Source organism: Ailuropoda melanoleuca, chromosome 14 (genome assembly GCF_002007445.2).
Source record: "Ailuropoda melanoleuca isolate Jingjing chromosome 14, ASM200744v2, whole genome shotgun sequence".
In the NCBI taxonomy this organism is placed as follows: domain Eukaryota; kingdom Metazoa; phylum Chordata; class Mammalia; order Carnivora; family Ursidae; genus Ailuropoda; species Ailuropoda melanoleuca.
This window is the reverse complement of record NC_048231.1, coordinates 93,517,420-93,537,125: the sequence shown is the minus strand read 5'-3', so window position 1 is coordinate 93,537,125 and position 19,706 is coordinate 93,517,420. Positions and strand designations below refer to the sequence as shown.

General features: G+C 42.3%; 1 protein-coding gene across 10 annotated transcripts in view; it reads right to left on the bottom strand.

The window, feature by feature from the left end:
* Positions 1–19,420, bottom strand: part of SERPINB5 (serpin family B member 5) — a 36,275-nt gene extending 16,855 nt beyond the window's left edge. The window contains exons 1-4 of one of the 10 annotated variants that reach the window (XM_034642464.1): positions 19,359–19,373; positions 14,612–14,728; positions 6,706–6,771; positions 471–543 (exon numbers count right to left, since the gene is read on the bottom strand). Coding sequence is in view for 2 of the 10 variants with exons in the window: in XM_034642458.1 (XP_034498349.1) it covers positions 14,612–14,728; positions 19,359–19,363 (122 nt within the window). In the remaining 8 variants the exon portion in view is untranslated. Of the gene's footprint in view, positions 1–470; positions 544–5,440; positions 5,599–5,920; positions 6,018–6,705; positions 6,772–7,107; positions 7,174–14,583; positions 14,729–19,358 lie in introns of those variants that run through there. The other 9 variants (XM_034642465.1, XM_034642461.1, XM_034642462.1 and 6 more) reach the window with 9 other exon arrangements.
* Between the last annotated feature and the right edge of the window lie 286 nt (positions 19,421–19,706).

The window sequence follows — 19,706 nt, the reverse complement described above, 5'->3', positions numbered from 1 at the left end:
CTCTCCCACTCCCTCTGCTTGTGTTCCCTCTCTCGCTGGCTGTCTCTATCTCTGTCGAATAAATTAAAAAAAAATCTTTAAAAAAAAAGAGAGAAAAAACACAGAGACAGACATGCACAAAGGGAAGAGGGTGTGATGACACACAGGGAGAAGGCCACAGACGGCAGAAGAGAAGATCGAAGAGATGCTTCTAGCAACACCAAGGATCATGGGCAACACCAGAAGCTAAGAGAAAAGCACAGGACGGATTCTCCCCTACAGCTCGCAGGGAGAGCAGGGCCCTGCCAACACCTTGATTTCGGGCTTCTGGTCTCCAGAACTGTGGAAGAATACATTTCTATTGTTCTAAGCCCCACAATCCGTGAGCAGCCCTAGGAGACTCATACAGCCAGCCATGTCTTAGGAGGGCACCTAGCACACAGCAACACTGAAAAAACACAGCTGTTATTGTTTTTGTTGTGAGTACATACCTACAACGTGGAAGACACACCACACAGTATTAGGTTTATCAACTGAGTCCCTCCTTCTCTGAGGCTGCGATCCCTTTGGGCGGATACAGAGACAAGTAAGTAGAATGCGGGGCTTCCTGGGCTGTGTGAGCAGTGCAACAAGTCACAGAGGAGTTAAAGAAAAGGCAGAAGGTGGGTTCAGTTAAAAATATGGGGCCTGGGAAAGTGGGGAGAACAGTGAGTAGGCACCTAGGCTTGTCTGAGGTCTCTCGTCTGGTACAGGTTCGCTAGGTGGTGTCCTGAGACCCCTGGCAGTCCCTAAGACCCTCTCAGTGGGCCCATTTTCAGGGGCACCTGGGTGGCTCAATGGGCTAGGCACTTGCCTTCGGCTCAGGTCATGATCTCAGCATCCTGGGATGGAGCCCCACATCGGGCTCCCTGCTCAGAGAGAGGCCTGCTTCTCCCTCTCCCTCTGCCCCTGCTTGTGTTCCCTCTCTCACTGTCTATCTCTCTCTCTCCATCAAATAAATAAATAAAATCTTAAAAGAGAAATTAAAAGAAACTTCACAAAGGTTTGGGGAATCCATGTCGTGGACTTTTAGGAGTCTGGCTTTCTCCAGCAGCAAATTTAACGTTCATAGTGCTAACTTCATCTACAGCTAAAATTCAGCATAAGTCATTTCTCCATCAGAGAGATGCCTAATGAGCTATTTCTTCACCAAAGAGAGAAGCCTAAACGCAGGGCACTGGGAACTTCGCAAAGCTTTTACAACTTAACACCTAATCACTTTAATACTAGTATGAAAACATACCAGCTCTGCTTGAATAAGCATCAGTAGTCCTTCCCAGCATGTATTTCCCACCCAGAAGAGAAATTAGAATAATTTTGCATAATTGATAACAAACTCTACTTTTAAAGTTTGATTTTCTTCTTGTGTGTAAGGCCTTGGAGTAACCCGTTAAGGGAATTTTGACTACAAACCCCTGGAAGTGGATCGAAGGGTAAGGAAATATTCCTTTCGTTCAAGTGAAGCACTCTTCGTTCATGCTTTATAGCATTTGAAGATAAATTTAGTCTAAAGGGTTCTGTGTGAGTCATGGTGCTTTTAATACAGTTGATTACACAATATAATTAACACTGTGTTGCAATTCATGACTTAGAGTCAGGCATCTGGTGGAAAATACCAATCAGTACACGTCTATCAGCTGAGGCTTTCCCAACAGAGGCAGACCCTCCCTTTCAAGAGTCTGGTCCTTTGCATGAAGAGTCCTCAGTCCAAACAGGTGTGTCTTAAGATCCTTTCTCAGAAAAGTCTCCTTCAAGTTGGGGAAGGTCATGCAGCCCTTTAATATCTGAGGTCCCAGAGGCAATAACATTGTTTGATGCTCGACAAGAGAAGCAGAAAATGACTGCACATGGAAGTGGTGGTAGGGACAAAAAATCACCAAGCAAGTAATCAATTAGAAATTGTGTGGTAACTCTGATCACTTGCTTGGTGATCATAAGTGAACACCTAAAAGCACTTGAGGCCGATCTGGTCTCAGGTAGTTCCAAGCAATGACTTTGGCCACAGCCAATTGCCAGCTCGCTATGCTGCAAGACAAAGCAGGAGCAAATCTCAGAAAAATGTTGGCAATACAAGCCTGGGGAAACGCGTCAGGTCCTACACAGACCATTCTGGGTAGCGAACGCTATAAAAATTATGTGTACAAGAGTAGAAATTAGAAAAGAGTACAGATTAGCAAGTCCTGATGCAGGTACATAATAAATGTACATGTCTAATGACCTATGTTCAGAGTGCTAAAATTGCTGCAACTTTTCTGGTTTTACTTTTCACTTTGTTACAGAGAGAACTTCTTTCATTTTCATGAAAACCTTCTGAAAATCATAACAAATAAAGAGAATTTCCATTACAGCTCCAACATAGAAAACACTGCATCTTTTCGTCACTTAAAGGTTTAAGAGGCACTTTGATGTTAACCAGAGAAAAGTGAGATGGAATTTAAGTAAGAAATGCAAATGCAACAAACAAAAAAGTTGTCAGAATTTATTGCAAAGTTGCCTGTTGTGTGCACTGAGTCGTAAAATCATAAACCTTTCAAGTGGGACAAGATCTTGGAATGGACCTAGGCTGGCTCCTCCCCTTCACGTTACAGATGAGGAAAGTAAGGCGGGCAGAGATGAAGTGATTGTCCCAGGCCACCCACACAGGGAGTGAGAGTGACAAAACCAGATCTTCATTTCCACCAGCTGCCAGCCACGTACTCCCCACCACACCTCATCACCTTCCCTCTCAGTAATTGTGTCTTCGCTGGCATGTGTTCTCTCGGAAGCCTTCAGAGTTCCAAAAATCCTACATGTCCTCAATTACCCCTTCAGAGATACCGAGAGACTTTTTTCCCCCACTTTCACTTAACAAGTATTAACTGGGGACCGCCTGTGTGTCAGGCACTGAGCTAGACATGAGGAAGTCATAAATGAACACACACACAGTTCCTGCCCCTGCAGAGCTGTCATGTGGCATGACACGTGTGATGGTGTGATTGGCATTTGGATGGGGGCACCAGTTACTGTGGGAGCCCTCAGGCGAGACCACTCACTCACAGTAAAATCTTAGTGAGGTCTCCTCAGAGACAGTTACATCCAAGTAAGTCACAGAAAAGCAAGTCCTGAAGGAGAAGGAGTTAGCCATGCAAAAATGTGTGCCAGAGAGAACAGACCCAATTCAGAGACTGCAGGTGGTCCCAAATGAGTGGAGACATGTACACTAGGATGTGTGCAGGGCAGTGTGCTCACTTCTCTAGACCTCTAGCTGGTCGCTGGCCCCTGCGTGCTAAAGTTTTTAATGCACCTAAGCTAATGGTCCTCAAACTTTTCATCTGCCGACGATTTGGAGGAGAGAAAGACCTTGTGGGTAGGTTGACCATATGTTCCACTTTGCCTGGGACAGTCCTGGTTTATCTGTATCTGTAGTCCTGACATTAGCAAGAGGGCCCCTTTCACTCTCAAACATGTTATATTTGAACAAGATAAGTTCACCTTATGTATAGATCCGTTCTTCTATGTGCATGTGCACAGACACAGACACACACACACACACACGGCTATGTACACGATTTTTTCATTCCTTAAAAATGACTTTTCACGGTGTCACATTATTGTGGGTATCATTTAGCCTAGCTGGCCTTGGTTTACAGATGAAGAAAAACGTGGTGAAAAAAATCTCTGAGTCTTGAGAAACCTTGCCTATTATAATAACTATAATGGAATGCCTAAAAACACAGTGTCTGCTATCTGCGCTCACGAGAAGAAAAAGTCAGAGCCAGATTAAGAAAATGGGAGACCTCGCAGCTTCTACAGCGTGAAAGAATCTCATGAGGATTAAGTGAAGTTATGAAATGAGTAGATGTGTGTGAAAACTGCTTTTTTAGCAGGAGAGGACAACGCAGCTATTAGTAATAAGGTCAATTGCTTACTTGCCAATGGCGGGGGAGCCTCTCCTGCGCTCAGATACTCTGTTTAGAAGCCTGAGCTTGACCGCTGAGCCTTCCCATTGCTGCCCAACAGTAAACTAGAGTCGGGCTTGCTGCACCAGACTCACCGAAATCGCTCAGACTGCATCCCTTCAAAGAGAAGCAGAGGGACTAAAGTAGGAGAATCCAAGGCCTTAGGAAGCACAGAAGAACCCCGCTGAGTCATACGGAGAATCCTTGCTTCCGGCAGGCTTCCGTCTCTCCACCCATCAAGCACTTGCACAGACTGGAGGGGACTGAGGTTTGAGACCCACCTGATTCCACTCAAAACCTCATTGGTGGGGCGCCTGGGTGGCTCAGTCGTTAAGCGTCTGCCTTTGGCCCAGGGCGTGATCCCAGAGTTCTGGGATCGAGCCCCACATCAGGCTCCTCTGCTGGGAGCCTGATGCTTCCTCTCCCACTCCCCCTGCTTGTGTTCCCTCTCTCGCTGGCTGTCTCTCTCTCTGTCAAATAAATAAATAAAATCTTTAAAAAAAACAAACAAACCCTCGTTGGTGACGTAGGGGTGAAGAAGTCGTTGAGAGCAGCCGTGGGCTGTGGAGAAGTCCACAAGCTGTGAGTCTGAAGGCCTGGGTTCTTCTTCCACACTTAGAGGCGTGTGACTGTGGACACCACTTCACCTCTGTGAACCTCCACTCCTCTTCCACAACATAAAGGGCTGAGCCGCAGTGTGGCTAAACCCCTCAGCTCTGCAAATCTGTACCTCATCTGAGTACAAGCCAACGGAACAGCCTGGCCTCTTAAATGATCTTTAGTATGATACGCTTCCATGAAGCCATGAAAACCAGTGTCTATGAGGAAGAAACTATGAACCAGCCCATCTGACATGCTGCCCAAGAACACACATGGGGAATACGCAACTTGTTTCAAGTGTCCTGAAACCTAGGAATAGAAAGAGTACCCCCTGCCTGGAAGAATGTGGGTGCTAGTGAGCGAACACTGATGGGTGCTTAAGAATGCCAAAAAGCAGAACAGTTCCAAAATCAGACTCTCACCCAACCAGGAAGGGGAGCCAGACACTCACATGCCTTCCGAGTCTCTCCAGGTTTCCAGCAGCACGCCCTTTCTGAAGCTAGCGTTACAAAATTCATTGGGAATTCCCAGACAGGGCTGAAAAGATCCTCAGAAAGACCTTCCCCTCCAGAAATCACTGTCACACAGCCCCCCCACCACCGCCACCCAAACCTCCTATCCGTGTTATCGCTTCATATTCGCACCTCGTCCAGCTAAGTGATTTCGCTCCCTACACAGTGTTGCCAGTGCCCAAAGGACCGAGAGCTCAGAGTGCTGCCCGTGTGGGGGTGGCAGGCAGCAGCACGACAGCCCACAGCCTGTCCCTGACAATAACCACTATGTCAACTTCCTTCACCACCCCGAAGCAGCTCAAATCATTATTTGGTTTTAAGAATCTTCCTGAAAAGGGGGAATCACCAGCCCTGCCACCACGCTTTGCTTACCTGGAGTCACAGTTATCCTGGAAAACGCACAGCAAGAGAAAAGGAAAGTGAGGGCCGCGGAAAGACCTTGATGTAGGAACAACCCTCTGCCGGGCAGAGGCAAGGCTTGCTCACCTGAACCGTCACCACACCCTCGGTGACCACTCCCAGCCTGCACTCCCGCCGCCCTCCCACTCCTGCACTCCCAGCTCTTACTCATGCCTCTTGGCAGCTGGTCCATGAGTGAAAAAAATGATTCAGGCTGAAGTTGCTGTTGTCTGCACAGCTTCCAAAGGCCCCCAACATGCTCGGGCAGGAAGGGCTGTCGGCGGATCCTGCCTTGGGCTAAATATATACATTCGTACATACAGAAGGGCAACCCTGGGAGGCCACGTGGGACTGGAAGATGAAATATGATATGAAATAGAAGGAATATGTGATGGTCGTAATGATTCATACTTCTCAAACAGGGTGTGCCAAGAAAAGCTCCCAAACCTTTACCTTTCCCCGTCTACCGGGATAGCTCAGCCTTCTAGAATGCCAAAGGCCCAAGAGGTAGTGCCAGTTAAACAGAGCGGCGATCATAAAGGAAGAGGGTCTGTAAATTAAATAAAATTCTGCTTAGCAAAATACGTAATACCAAACTGATAGGACGAAGTGCTGGATGAAGTTCCCAGGGATTAGGATTCCACAGCTGGGCTCTCGTGGAGCCTGCTCTTTGCAGAGACTGGATTTCCTGCCTCCCTGCAGCTCCTCCATCCAGTGGGACTGATGCCCTTCCTAGCAAATCTGTTCCCAGGAAAGTACCTGCAACTAGGCCAACTGCTTCTCCGCTGTGCTCACCTAAGATTCCCTGGTGTTTGTTTACGATACACGTTCATGATCAGCTGTTTATTGCGTGGTCTCTTCTATCTGACTACAAGGATCTCAAGGATAAAGACCAAGCCTCGTTCATTCTCGTAATACCAACACTTGGCGCGCACTTGATAGACAGTATGCAGTCAATAAATGCTTGTTGTCTAAGTGAATGAGAGCACCTCGTTTTGCCAAACTAAGATTGACTGATAGCTTCCCTTCCCCGGATGCCTGGTTATTATTAACCAGGATCAGAGTCATAAACTAAATGAGTTGAACTCTGAAGGTAGACTCTTGGGCATCAGCGGAGCGAGTGGAAGTAAGCAGGTCATCAGAGGGTAATGTGGCAGGATGCCTTTCAAAAATTACACTCTCCAGCTCTCGTGGGGAAATGTGGGTTTAGGGGCACAGTCAGACATTGGGAAACTCACTGTGCCTCTCCTTGCTTGAGCCGTCCTAGACAAAGTGCTTAACCCCGCCAGCCTCGCGGTCCTCGTCTGTAAAATGAAATACGCATACACATGAAGACACAATACATAACAATCATCCGGCTCATGCTGCGGGCTCCCTGATGGTGGCACTTATTATTTTACCTCTTTGCCTATTCCTCAGGCAGGCACAGGCCCAGGGAATAATCATAATGGCCCAAAGGCTAGTGCAGAAGATTCACACCTAATTCACCGCAATAATTTATTGAACAGCTGCTGTGCACTCGCCACTGTGACCCAAAGATTTTTAAGAGACTTGTGCTTAAATCAGAGAGCTTTGTCCCTTCTCCCTTTTGATGTCAGAATTCCCTCAGCAACACTCCTCCTGCTCAGTGCTTGTCAAACCTGGACAGAAATGCTTCCGGCAACAGGAATTCGGCAACGCCCAAGGAAGCCCGAACAGAATTCTGACTGTTGGAAATAAATATTTCATTAAAAATACATAGAGGAAAGAGATCCGCCTGTTTGTAGGAAGTACCATTTGCTCTATGATTCCCCAAATGACCTCTAATTTTCTTCTCTTTCATTTGCCACAAAAACCATGTGGTTGACTATGCATTAAAGAGTAGTTTGGTTTTGGTTGTTGTGTTTTTTTTTTTTTTTGAGAGAGAGAAGAAATAGAGCTTAAAGAATGAATTATCCATTCAGTCATCAAACAATTTTATCACACATAATTTTCTCTAGTTCAACAAAACAATCATCAGCCCAAATATTTAATAACCTAGGAGACTGTTTTGTGGGTGCTTTTTCTAACCTATAGTCTGAAATACTGCAAACATTATAACTTGATTACTCAGCGTTTTGGCTGAGGGATGGCTTGCCACACCTGGCCACTCCCAGGAACCATTCAAAGGAGCTTTGTTATAGCCTGTTTAGAATATTCTCTCTCTCTCTCTCTCTCTCTCTCTCTCTCTCTCTCGCTCTCGCTCTCGCTCTCGCTCTCGCTCTCGCTCTCGCTCTCGCTCTCGCTCTGTCTTCTCCTCCAAGAAGATAAATTTCAGCCAAAAATTCCTAAGGACTCTCCCCAGATACCCACGAATCATCAAATGTTCTCTTCACCGCTGATAGGTAGGATTCCCTCCAATGCATATGACAGTTCTCCCGTACAACAGAGGAATAATGAGAACCGTGCACATTTCCAACTATTCATAGAAATCACACACTAAAGCCCTCATCCAATCCCTGAAAACAGTCTCCTCCTTTTCACATGTGGAGAAACTGAAATAGAAAAGTTAAGGCAACTTGACCTTAGAGTTTCTGATCGAACAGAAAAAAAAAAAGTGTTCAAAACCCCAGATTCATAATCCTTTACCCAAACTATGTCCATTTCAAGAATCCAACAGCTTAACACGCTCTCATGCTTTCTGACTTTTCCACATCTAGTGTTTGAGAAGCCTAAAATTCTAGAAGAAATTGTATACTAAATGATAACCTGTAATGGGAAATGACTCCTATGAAATTTCTACTAAGATGCAAACTTACAGGGGAAAAAAAACTAACGCTGAAAAAATAAATAAAGGTTGTAAAGCAAGACTCCAGAATTAAGCCACAGATAGTATCAGTGATGCAGGGTATATCCAAGCAGAAAATTCAGTATCGAATCACTTACATTTGGTTTGATGGATATAGAGGAAAAGAAGGTGACAGTGTGGGAAAGAGGATTCAATTCATCTTGGAGTCAATTCTGAGCCACACTCCATGGCTCAGTAAGCATTAATCATCAGCAAGAAACTTAGCTTCTCTGGGCCTCAAGCTCCTGCACCGTAAAAAGGTGAGAGGGGTTGGACCCGTGGTTCTAATGTTCCTGTAGACATAAAGGTCAGAGAGTGTAACTTGCCTTTACCTAACCAAAAAGAGCTCAATGACTCTAGAAAATGAATAGTATGGAATGCCTTGAATGTGACATAAAAATGAGATGAAAATTCAATATATTAGTTCATTAATGACTGGTTTTTAATTCATTAGGTAATCGAGTTACGTGACCCAGTGACTTCTTATTCAACTTTTCAAATATTTGTATATATAAGCTATTTTATAAGTTTCCTTTTCTATGTAATCCTTACAAGACAAAAGGAACAAATATAAGAATCAAAATACAATCTTTCCAAAATGTCCAGCAGAAATAAGAATTTCAATACAGCCTGTAGAAATGTAAATTAGTCAACCCTGCTGGGAAATAATATCAATGTGGCAATATGTGACCTTTTTAATATTCATCTCCTTTGACCCAATAATATGGCTTTTAGAAATCTTTCTTAAGGAAATAATGACAGATAAAGTCAATGCTAATATACAGAAATATCCACAGTAATATTATTTATAACAGAAAAACTAGAAACCAGCTGAATATCCACCATAAGGAAAATAACTAAATACATGTTTTTGAAGAGTAGTGCCCACAAGATTAAGCTACATAACAGCGGGCTAAGAAACAGATAGATAGATAGATAGATAGATAGATAGATAGATGATAGATAGATAGATAGATAGATAGATATTTAGAGACTCTGGTTCTTGCTGTATATGCCCTTGAGGTTGACAAATGTGTGTGTGTGTGTATGTGTACTCAGAAGACTTAAAGACAGTGCATCAAATAATTTAACAGCAATCATTTCCAGCTGATGAAATTGAAAGTGATTTTTAGTTTCTTTTTATACTTCCCTGTATCTGCCAAATTTTCTAGAATTATCATCTATTATTTCTTACGATTGAAAGTTATGTTTCTTGACAAATTACTTTCAAAAAAGCTACCTGCCACAACTGGGCGTTTGCGTAATAAATCTCTAGCTGTAGTCAAAGATTACCCACGCCATGCAATAAAGGCTACTCAACTCAAAAGCAAAATGGTGTTTTTTAAGAAGTAGAAATTCCAGAGTTTCCTTTGATGAGCTCCAGGACCCGCTCAGCAGCCCAGCAGAAGCTGGTGTCACACCTGAGCCCAGCAACCAGGCCCAACCCCTCCCTGGATGAGCCAGGCTGAGGAGGACAGGAGCCCAACGCCCTGGGGCCCAGGAGCACCTCCAGGAGGATCCCTGCCCCAGGAGGGGAGCACAAGTGGGAACAGGCCTGACCCTCTTTCTCCCTCCTCCCACCCCCTCCCCCGCAGCATTAGCTGCCGTGCTGACTCAGTTGCCGGCCTTGCTCTCTGCCTCGCTACATGATGCAACTAAAGCTCGTCAAGGAGGAGCCGACACACAGCTCGAAAAGAAACCTGGTCATCACCAAGTCCAAATACCTCCTTTCCAAATGGTGAAACTTAAGCCCACGCTGTCTTGTGTGCCCATTTTTAAAAATGATGTAAGATTTTTTACTACATGTCTTGTAATAACCTATTTCATATAAGTTCTACTTTGATTCCATTTTATAAATGAAAAAGAAAATACAGAGGGACAGGGCTGTTGAATAAATTCCCCTAGGTCACACGTTAGTAAATGGCGGAACCAGGTTCCAGTTTAAAGCCAGGTGGTACCCTTTTTTTTTTTTTTAAAGATTTTTTAATTTCTTTATTCGACAGAGATAGAGACAGCCAGCGAGAGAGGGAACACAAGCAGGGGGAGTGGGAGAGGAAGAAGCAGGCTCATAGAGGAAGAGCCTGATGTGGGGCTCGATCCCATAACGCCGGGATCACGCCCTGAGCCGAAGGCAGACGCTTAACCGCTGTGCCACCCAGGCGCCCCATAAAGCCAGGTGGTACCCTTAATGAATCCACTGTGCTCTTGTATGAAGCACCGTCCTCTTGGTTTAGGCTGAACTTCAATGTACCCATTTCACGTGAACTACAGAATACATTGTGTAAAATATATAAAGCGCTCCTTCCTCTAATGAGCATTGGTTCTGCGATGACAGCACCAGCTAAACAACAGAGTGAATGTAAGAATTTACATGTCTCAGAAACGTGAAGTCAACTGGCTTCACTTGGAAAAGGAAGAAATTTTCAAGGAGGCTTCCAAGGAATCTGGGGGGAGGAGGAGAAATGTATGAATCAACTTACACTGTGCATATAAGGCACCCTGCCAGGCTCTTCACATGAGAGCTATAGTTCTGGGCTCTCCTCCCGAGGTGGGATTTACAGGGGAAACTTTCTATCCAGTGTCCTCATTTCCCCCAGACCTCGAGGCCTCTGGGATTTGCTTGCTGGAGCTCCAAATCCTCCCACCATGACACTTGAGACCCGGCCTTTCTTCCCTGAGCCCCATTCTGTACATGTACCCCTTCATCGCACCCAGATATCATGTGTATTTGAGCTTAGTTCCTCGCTAGACCCCAAGCCACGTGACAGCAGAACCATATTTTATTTATCTCTACATTCCTACTCCCCCTCCCAGAACGCACACATTGCTTTGCATACTAACATTAAATAAGCATATCTTAACTTTGTAAAAACAGCACACGAGCAGAAATCTATAGCAGAAAAGCATTAAGTTATCTGTAGCAATGGCTGGCGTGGACAATGACTGTCATGAAAGCAACTGGTGTCCAGTTCCAAGAAAGAGAGTTGCTGTTTTAGTATTTTCAAACATAAAGAATTAAAAATTATAGTAAATAAATCAAAGTTTTCTTTTTCTATCTAATTAGATCAAAATACTTATGCTACTGGTTCTTTGACACCATCCTGCATCAGAGTCTTGGTGTGGGGGATGGGGTGGTATCCGGGGTGGTGAGGAGGGTGAGAAGAGGGGGACAGGAGAGCAAGTACAGTCAAATTGCATATTCCCAGACCCAAATCTCCAGGCACTGTGATTCAATAGGACTAGGCCCTGCAATCTGAATTCCTTTCAGTGGTTCAGGACCCGTTGTTCACAGATCACCCCTTCAAAATCACAGGCTTCTGTCAGGTTCCTCGCTGACACAGGCCATCCAATGGTTAGCGGTGAGACTGGCTGCTTCCCAGCTCTGCCATTTATTGACTCTGTGGCCTCTGACAATTAGTAAACTCACTTTGCCCCAGTGTCCTCATCTGTAAAATGGACTGACTTTAGCAACTCTTCAAGTAATGAGGACAAAATGAGAGAACATATATCAAGTGTTTTGAAGAGTGCCTGCCACCAGTAAAGGTCCAATGAATGTCAACCATCGTGATTTTCACTCACTAGAACTTGTCATGAGGTTACAAACCTCAGAAAGATTAATGTTACCTAGATAGTAGATATAGAGGAAAAAAAAGTGTAGATTATTTTTTTAAGTGGAAGAAAATTTAAGTCTATAAAGCTTGAGAGGAACTAAGAATCACTGGCTGTACCACAAGCATGCACAGACATCCACACTCACATGCACACAGATCCACAAACATACACACCCAATTTATATGAGGTTTTCCCTTTCTACATTCAGGGCTGGGTGTTTTATAAATGGCAAAGAGCAACAGCAAAAGAAAAATATGAAAAACAAAAATAAAAGTGGAATTCACTAGTAGTAAGGGAGGAAGATTAAGACTTTGAAGACGGAGGGCACCTGGGTGGCTCAGTCGGTTAAACGTCTGCCTTCAGCTCAGGTCAAGATCCCAGCATCCTGGGATCAAGACCTGCATCGGGCTCCTTGCTCAGGGGGTGTCTGCTTCTCCCTCTGCTCCTGCTTGTGCTTTTTCTCTGTCTCAAATAAATAAGTGAAATCTTTAAAAAAAAAAAAAAAAGACTTTGAAGAGGGGAGTGTATATATATATATATATATATATATATATATTTCATATTAAATTTCATATTAAATCATAGATATTTATTATTACTATCCCTATGACAACCTACCATACTTTGCAACTTATAAGTTCTTATTGTACACCCAGCCTTTTCCCCAAAGCAATTTTGTGTGTATTATCTCTCTCAAGTCAGTTACGTACCATGAGTCCAATTTTACAAATGAGAAAAGTGATATTAGGAATTTAAGTAATTACTAGTGAGAGATGGAGTTAAGCTCACACCCAGAACTGAGACTCCAAAGGCTGAGCCTACACAAATACCACACCACTTCCACTGCTTAAAAACAAAAGTTAACGAGTAAGTATGGAGTCCTAATTATAGCTCAAGAATGGAAGAAAATAAATGAATCAAAGATGAATCCCTTGACATTTATTATCAGTTTTGTTTCCAAAAGCAGTTTTGAAGAGGAAGCCCAAAGAATCACCACAAAGCCAAATCACCATCCTGACTCATTTGGTTAGAATCAAGCTCCCTCCCACCCCCTGTGCGAAGCGCCATTCATTGGCAGGAGTCATGGCTGCCCTCCATAATGGGTGTCTCCCACACATCCCTCTATGAGAGAGCCATGATGCTTGCACACCCCTAAGCTGAATTATATTGCCAGCTCCACCACCTGTTAGTATTTTTAAAATGATGTATTCACTCTCCTTGTGTAAAACAATGTGTCCTTCATCTTAGTGTTCAACCTTTCTTCAAGCTTCTAGTATTCCCAGATTCAAAGAGCAACTAGTGTCAGCATACTGTTAGCAGTCATGACTTCACAGAAAGAGATCACAGAGAAGGAGGAGCCTAAGGAAAGTGGAGCAAGGCTCTGAGTAGATTTGGAGCGGGAGGAGGCTGTGTTAGGTGGGCAGGATTCCTCTCCTTCCTCTTTACCTGTCCAAAAAATTACAAGGATGCCTTTAAACAGCTGAGCAGCCATAACATCAAAGCTAGCTTTAAGTTAGGGAAGCGGAAAAGCTAAGAAAGAATGCAGTTCCTTTAAAAAAAAAAAAGTCAATAAATAGGTTTACTGGCAGATGAACTGAGAATTAAAAAGACAGAAGAAACAGGAAGTGCAAATTAAACTAAGATTTATCACCTGGGAAGTCTTACATGTAGCATTGGATTCCTGAACTAAAATTCTATAGTACGTGGAATGTATTAGCAGTTCTTTTCAAGGGGGAGATAAACTTCCAGGTCCTCATGAAGCTCACCACTGGGTTTTAGGTTAGGGGGCGTGGTTAGGTGACTAATAAGACAAACCCAATGTTGGAAGGAGGCTTCTGGGTTTTTTCCTTTTGAAAAACTCCTTCTGTTGCCTTGCTTTTCACCTCACTCTCGTACCCCTGGCAGAAATGTTCGTGCTGATGAGGCAAGCTTGCCCAAGGTCTGAGCAATTACAGGCTGTTGGAGCAATCAGCCTGGGTGGAGAACACACATTTTGTATGTTCCAGCTCCAAAGTATTGGGATTATTTTAACTTCACCGTCTCTACAGTGAAAAATCTGAGTGCCAACCCTGATGTTGAGAAGACCAATTCCCAAGAATTATATCATGTCTTGTTGGATCCAGGCTCACGATTACATGTGATCTATCACCAAGAACTATGTTCAAAGTTCCACACAAATACTACCTTTCCTTTACACAAGAAGTAATCAGTCTAGGCGAAACAATTCTAACTTAGAGAAAAACATCATCATCTTCCAAATGCCAGGTGTACAATAGTTGAGGGTTGAGGGGTCTGAATCTAGTGGAGAGTTTCTGGTCCTTGTCATACTACAAGGATGTTCATAGGGGCAACATGTGGCAAGATACTTATTTTTAGTCATCTGACAAACATTTGCTCATCACCTGCCATACGTCAGGCATTACAGCATCAAATGCTTCCCTGATAATACCCACAGCACAGCAAGTCCTCAAATTTCTGCACCCTACACAATTCATGGTGTCAGAACTGACTCCGTGGTCTCTACTGTCTTTTTCTCTGGCTCTCCCTGTACCTTTTTCCCAGCATGAAATTCTAAATTAAGCCATACACAAATTATATTCTCATCTTTCATGGAGCCCTGTTAGCTTGGGGCAGGTTGCTCTCATATCTTCTTCAAGTCCACTTTTCTTATCTTTAAAATGAGGTTAATAACACCTACCCGTTTAGGAGATGAGAGAAATAATTACCCCTGAAATGCTTTGAAGATGAAAAGGGCCACATTACTCTCGGTGCTCATTGTCGGGCAAAAGATGCCAAATTTTCCATTTGCACTGGCATGTTCTTCAGGAAAACCAAAGATGAGTCTGTCATAAAGAGTTTGTATGGTTAATTCTTGGCAAGTAAGCAAACACAGTCTGTAGTTACATTCTTTCACTGTCTTAAAGAATACACTCACCTAACCGATTTACTGTTTTGAGAACGGATGCAAAAAGGAAAGAACCCAACATTTATTTTGCCTTTTCTATGCAAATCTCAGATAACCAAGCAGCTGATAAAGAGTGTTTGCTTTATAGATGTATTCCAGCTAGTAAATAAAGAAGTGACGGGATTAGAGCACCACTTTATAACCACGAGTGAGCTGGTACAGGTAGGCCATGATCATCAATGGTTGATATCATCACAAAAGGAGACACAATTGGACATGTGTATTTCTTTCTTTTTTAAAGATTTTATTTATTCATTTGAGAGAAAGAGAGAGAACACCAGTTGGGGGAAGTGGGAGAGGGCAAGCAGACTCCCTGCTGGCATTCTTGAAACATTGGGACAACTGGAAAAATTTGAATGAGATCTGTGCATTAGATAACAGTATTATGTGGATAAAGAAGATGGGGTACACACACACACACACACACACACTGGAACATTACTCAGCCATCAAAAAGAATGAAATCTTGCCATTTGCAACAATGTGGATCGAACTAGGGAATATTATGCTAAGTGAAATAAATCAGTCAGAGAAAGACAAAACCTATATAATTTCACTTTTATGTGGAATTTAGGAAACAAAACAGATGAACATAAAGAGAGAGAGAAAGAGAGGGAAGCAAACCATAAAAGACTAAACAATAGAGAAACTGAGGGTTGATGGAGGGAGGTGGGTGGGGATGGGCTAAATGGGTGATGGGTGTTAAGAAGGGTGCTTGTCCTGATGATCACTGGGTGTTATATGTAAGTGATCAATCACTAAATTTTACTTCTGAAACCACGATCACACTATATGTTAACTAACTAGAATCTAAATAAAAATTGAGGGGGAAAAGATAACAGTAGTATGTCCATTGTTATTCCCTGATTATGATATTTGCACTATGATATGGAAGAAAATGTCATTATTTTGAGGAAACACACACTGAAATATTTAGAGGTAATAGGGCTACATGTCTGCAATTATTCTCAAGTGGTAGAGGCAGAGAGGGAATAATAAAGCAATCAGGTAACATAATAACATTTGGAGAATTTAGGTGAAGAATATAAGGGAATTCCTTGTATTAATACTATAATTGTTCCATAAGTCTGAAAAGTTTAAAAAAATAATCAATTTGAGCAACCTTAGAGTAAGTGGAATTTCAAAACTAAAGCTTTACTTGTGACTTTATTTCACTTACATAGTAACGCAAGTGAATTGGGAACATCAAATATTTTGAACCTGAGATAGATTATTCAACTAAGCAGAACCCCAGAGCCAAGAATTAGGGGGTTCCACCTAGGCAGGAAGAAACCGGGGTTGCCCAATGGTCAGGGTTTGAAGAACAAACAGGGTTTGTTTCCTCCAACAAACAAGAGTAGGGTGTGGCAAACTCAGGGGCCAGTCATTTCCATCCAAAGTCTAGCTCTGAGGAAATCAAGCACCCTTCTCCAACTTCCCATCCCCCATCTGGGTTTTCACAGAAGCCTCAAGACAAAGTTCTGGAACCTGGCTGGAATGGATGAGAGTAACCAAAGCAATGTAATTTGGGGTAGGTCAGAAGTACCCACTCTTTATAGAATGTTTCTATGTTTCATTTCATTTTCTTATATTTCCAAATGTATTTTAATTAACACACATAGCTTTTATAATTATGGCTCCACAGCACTACTGACAAGAACAGAAACCGATACTTTCGCTTCTCAAGAAGATATTCTAGATAAAAACTTACATATACTAATTATGACTTTGATCAAAATAATACCTAGATGTGTTATGAAAATTAAACATTTATGTAAAACTAGAACACAGACCTGCAGGAATCCTTTATCCATATGAAAATGAGTTTTCTCAGAATTCTCTGAGACAAATACAAATGATTATATACTGGGTTGAACACATAAGAGAAACTAAATCTAGGCCTCAGCTTTTATAACGCTAAGATAGAATGTTAAACAGTTATGAAAGAGCTTTGGATGTCATAGATCAATGGAGTTGCAAGCATTGCGTAAGGAAAGGAGTAGGGAGCCACTGCGATTACTCACGATTCATGGTATCTCTTTTGATCCAGAACATGTTTATTAACACCTAAAATCCCATTTGTGTAAGCTGTGATTTTTTCACCTAAGGTATGTGGTGCTTTTGGATAAACTTACCGATAGCCAAAATATATAGCAATTCATGGTATTAGAAAACATTCAAGTGTGAAAGAAAGCTCTAGAATGGTGAAGAAAAAATATATATAATAAATATATATATATTCAAATTTTTTGTCATAACAGAGAAGCACTTGAGTTATCTAGTTGCTATGGGCTGAATATTATGCTCCCCTCCAAATTCATATGTTGAAACCTAAGGCCCAATATGATGGTATTAGAAGGTGTAGCCTTGGGGAGGTGCTTATGTCATGAATGTGGAGGTTAGTATTCTTATGAGATTAGTATTCTTATAAATGGGTTTAGTATTTATAAATGGGATCAGTATTCTTATGAAAAGAGACCCCACAGAGCTCCCTAGCTCCCTCCACCATGTGAGGACATAGTGAAAAGGCAGCCATATGTGAACAGAAAGCCCTCTCATCAGACACTGAATTTGCAGGCACCTTGATCTTGGACTTCCAGCCTTTAGAACTGTGAGAAGGAAGTTTCTATTGTTCATAAGCCTTAAAGTCTGATGAAATTCCCCTTGCTAGGTTTTGGACTTGCTTGAGACCCATCACCCTTTCTTGTTTACCATTTCTCCCTTTTGGAATAGGAATACCTATCCTATGCCTGTCCCACCATTATGTATAACTTGTCTTGTTTCACAGATACACAGTTGGAGAGGAATTTTGCTTCAGGATGAGTCATACCTCAAGTCTCACCCATATTTGATTTAGATGATACTTAGATGAAACTTTGGGTTTTATACTTTAGAGTTGATTCTAGAATGAGTTAAGATTCTTGGAGCTATGGATGGAATGAATGCATTTTGTACACAAGAACATGAATTTGAGGGGACCAGGGGAATAATGTTATAGACTAAATGTCTATGATGCCCCAAAATTCATATGTTGAAGTCCCAACCTTGAATCTGATGGTATTTGGGGATGGGAGGAAATTAGGGTTATATTGGTTCATGTGGATGGGTTCCTCACAAGGAAATTAGTGGCTTTATAAGAGGAGGAAGAAACAGAGATTGAGCTTTCTCTCCATCATATAAGGACACAGCAAGAAGGTGTCCATCTGCAAGGCAGAAAAAAAAGCTCTCATCAGACACCGAAACAACCAGTACCTTGATCTTGGACTTCCCAGCCTCCAGAACTGTGAAATACATATTTCTGTTGTTTAAATTACTCAGTCTAGGATATTTTGTTATGGCAGCCCAACATGACTAATGCAGGTACTAAGACAATTTAACGGGGCAGGGGCGGGGGGAAGAATAGTCCTTTCAAATAATGAATGGTGCTGGGAGAGCTGGGTATCCACATGCAAAAGAATAAAGTTGGGACCCTACCTCATACCATATACAAAAGTTAACTCAAGTTGGCTCATTGACCTAAATATTAGGGCAAATTGCTATAAAACTTTTAGAAGAAATCATAGGAGGAAATCTTTGTGTCCTCGGGTTAAACAATGGTTTCTTAGATATGACATCAAAGGCACAAGCAGCAAAAGAAAAAAATAAGTAAACTGGACTTCATCACAATTAAAACTTCTGTGCTGCAAAGGACACCACCAAGAAAATGAAAAGACAAAAAAAAAAAAAATTACTCCCCAGAACGGGAGTACACATTCGCAAATCAGGTAAGGGATTTGAAACCAGAATATATAAAGAATTTCTATCTCTCAATAAAAAGGCAAACAACCAAATTTTTTAAAAGTCGGCTAAGGATTTGAATAGGTATTTCTCCAAAAAAAGGTATGCTAATGGTCAATAAGTACATGAAAAGATGCTCAATCTCATTAATGATTAGGAAAATGCAAATAAAAACCATGAAAAACACCCACTATAACAGCTATAATTAAAAAGACAGAAAATAAATATTAAAGGTGTAGTGAAATTGGAAAGCTCAGAATTTCTGGTTAGAATGTAAAGGGTGCAGCTGCTTTGGAAAAGCAATCTGGCAGTTGCTCAAAATACTACACACATGACCCAGCAATTTCACCCTTTGGTACATACCCCCCAAAATGAAAACATATGTGCACAAAAACTAGAACATAAATGTCCATAGCAGGATTATTCATAACAGCCAAAATAAAAACAACCCAAACGTACACCAGCTGATGAATGGATGAATAAATTATGGTCTATTCATACAATGGATTATCATTCAGCCATAAAAAGAAAGGAAGTGCTGACCCATGGTACAGCGTGGACAAAGCTTGAAAACATTATGCTGAGTGAAATAAGTCAATCACAAAGGAGCATATATTGTATGATTCTGGCCATATGAGATGCCTAGAATAAGCAAATCTATAGAAGCAGAAAGAAGAGAGGTGCCTGGGTGGCTCAGTGGGTTGAACATCTGACTCGTGATTTCAGCTCACCTCATGATCTCAGGGTCGCGGGATCCACCCCTGTATTGGGCTCCATGCTCAGCAGAGTCGGCTTGAGACTCTCTCCCTCTATCACTCTGCTCCTGCCCTGCTCTCTCACTCTCTCTAAAATAAATAAATCAATCTTAAAAAAAAAAAAAAAGGAAGCAGCAGCAGAAAATAGATTAGTGGTTGCCTAGGACTAGGAGAGGGGAAGTTGGAGTGAACTGGGGAGTAACCATGAATGCGTGCCGGGTGTTTTTAGGGTTAATAAAAATGTCTAAAATTAGGTAGTGGTGATGGTTGCACAACTCTGCGAATAGGCTAAAAAACAAAAAAAACTAAACTGTGCCCTGTAAA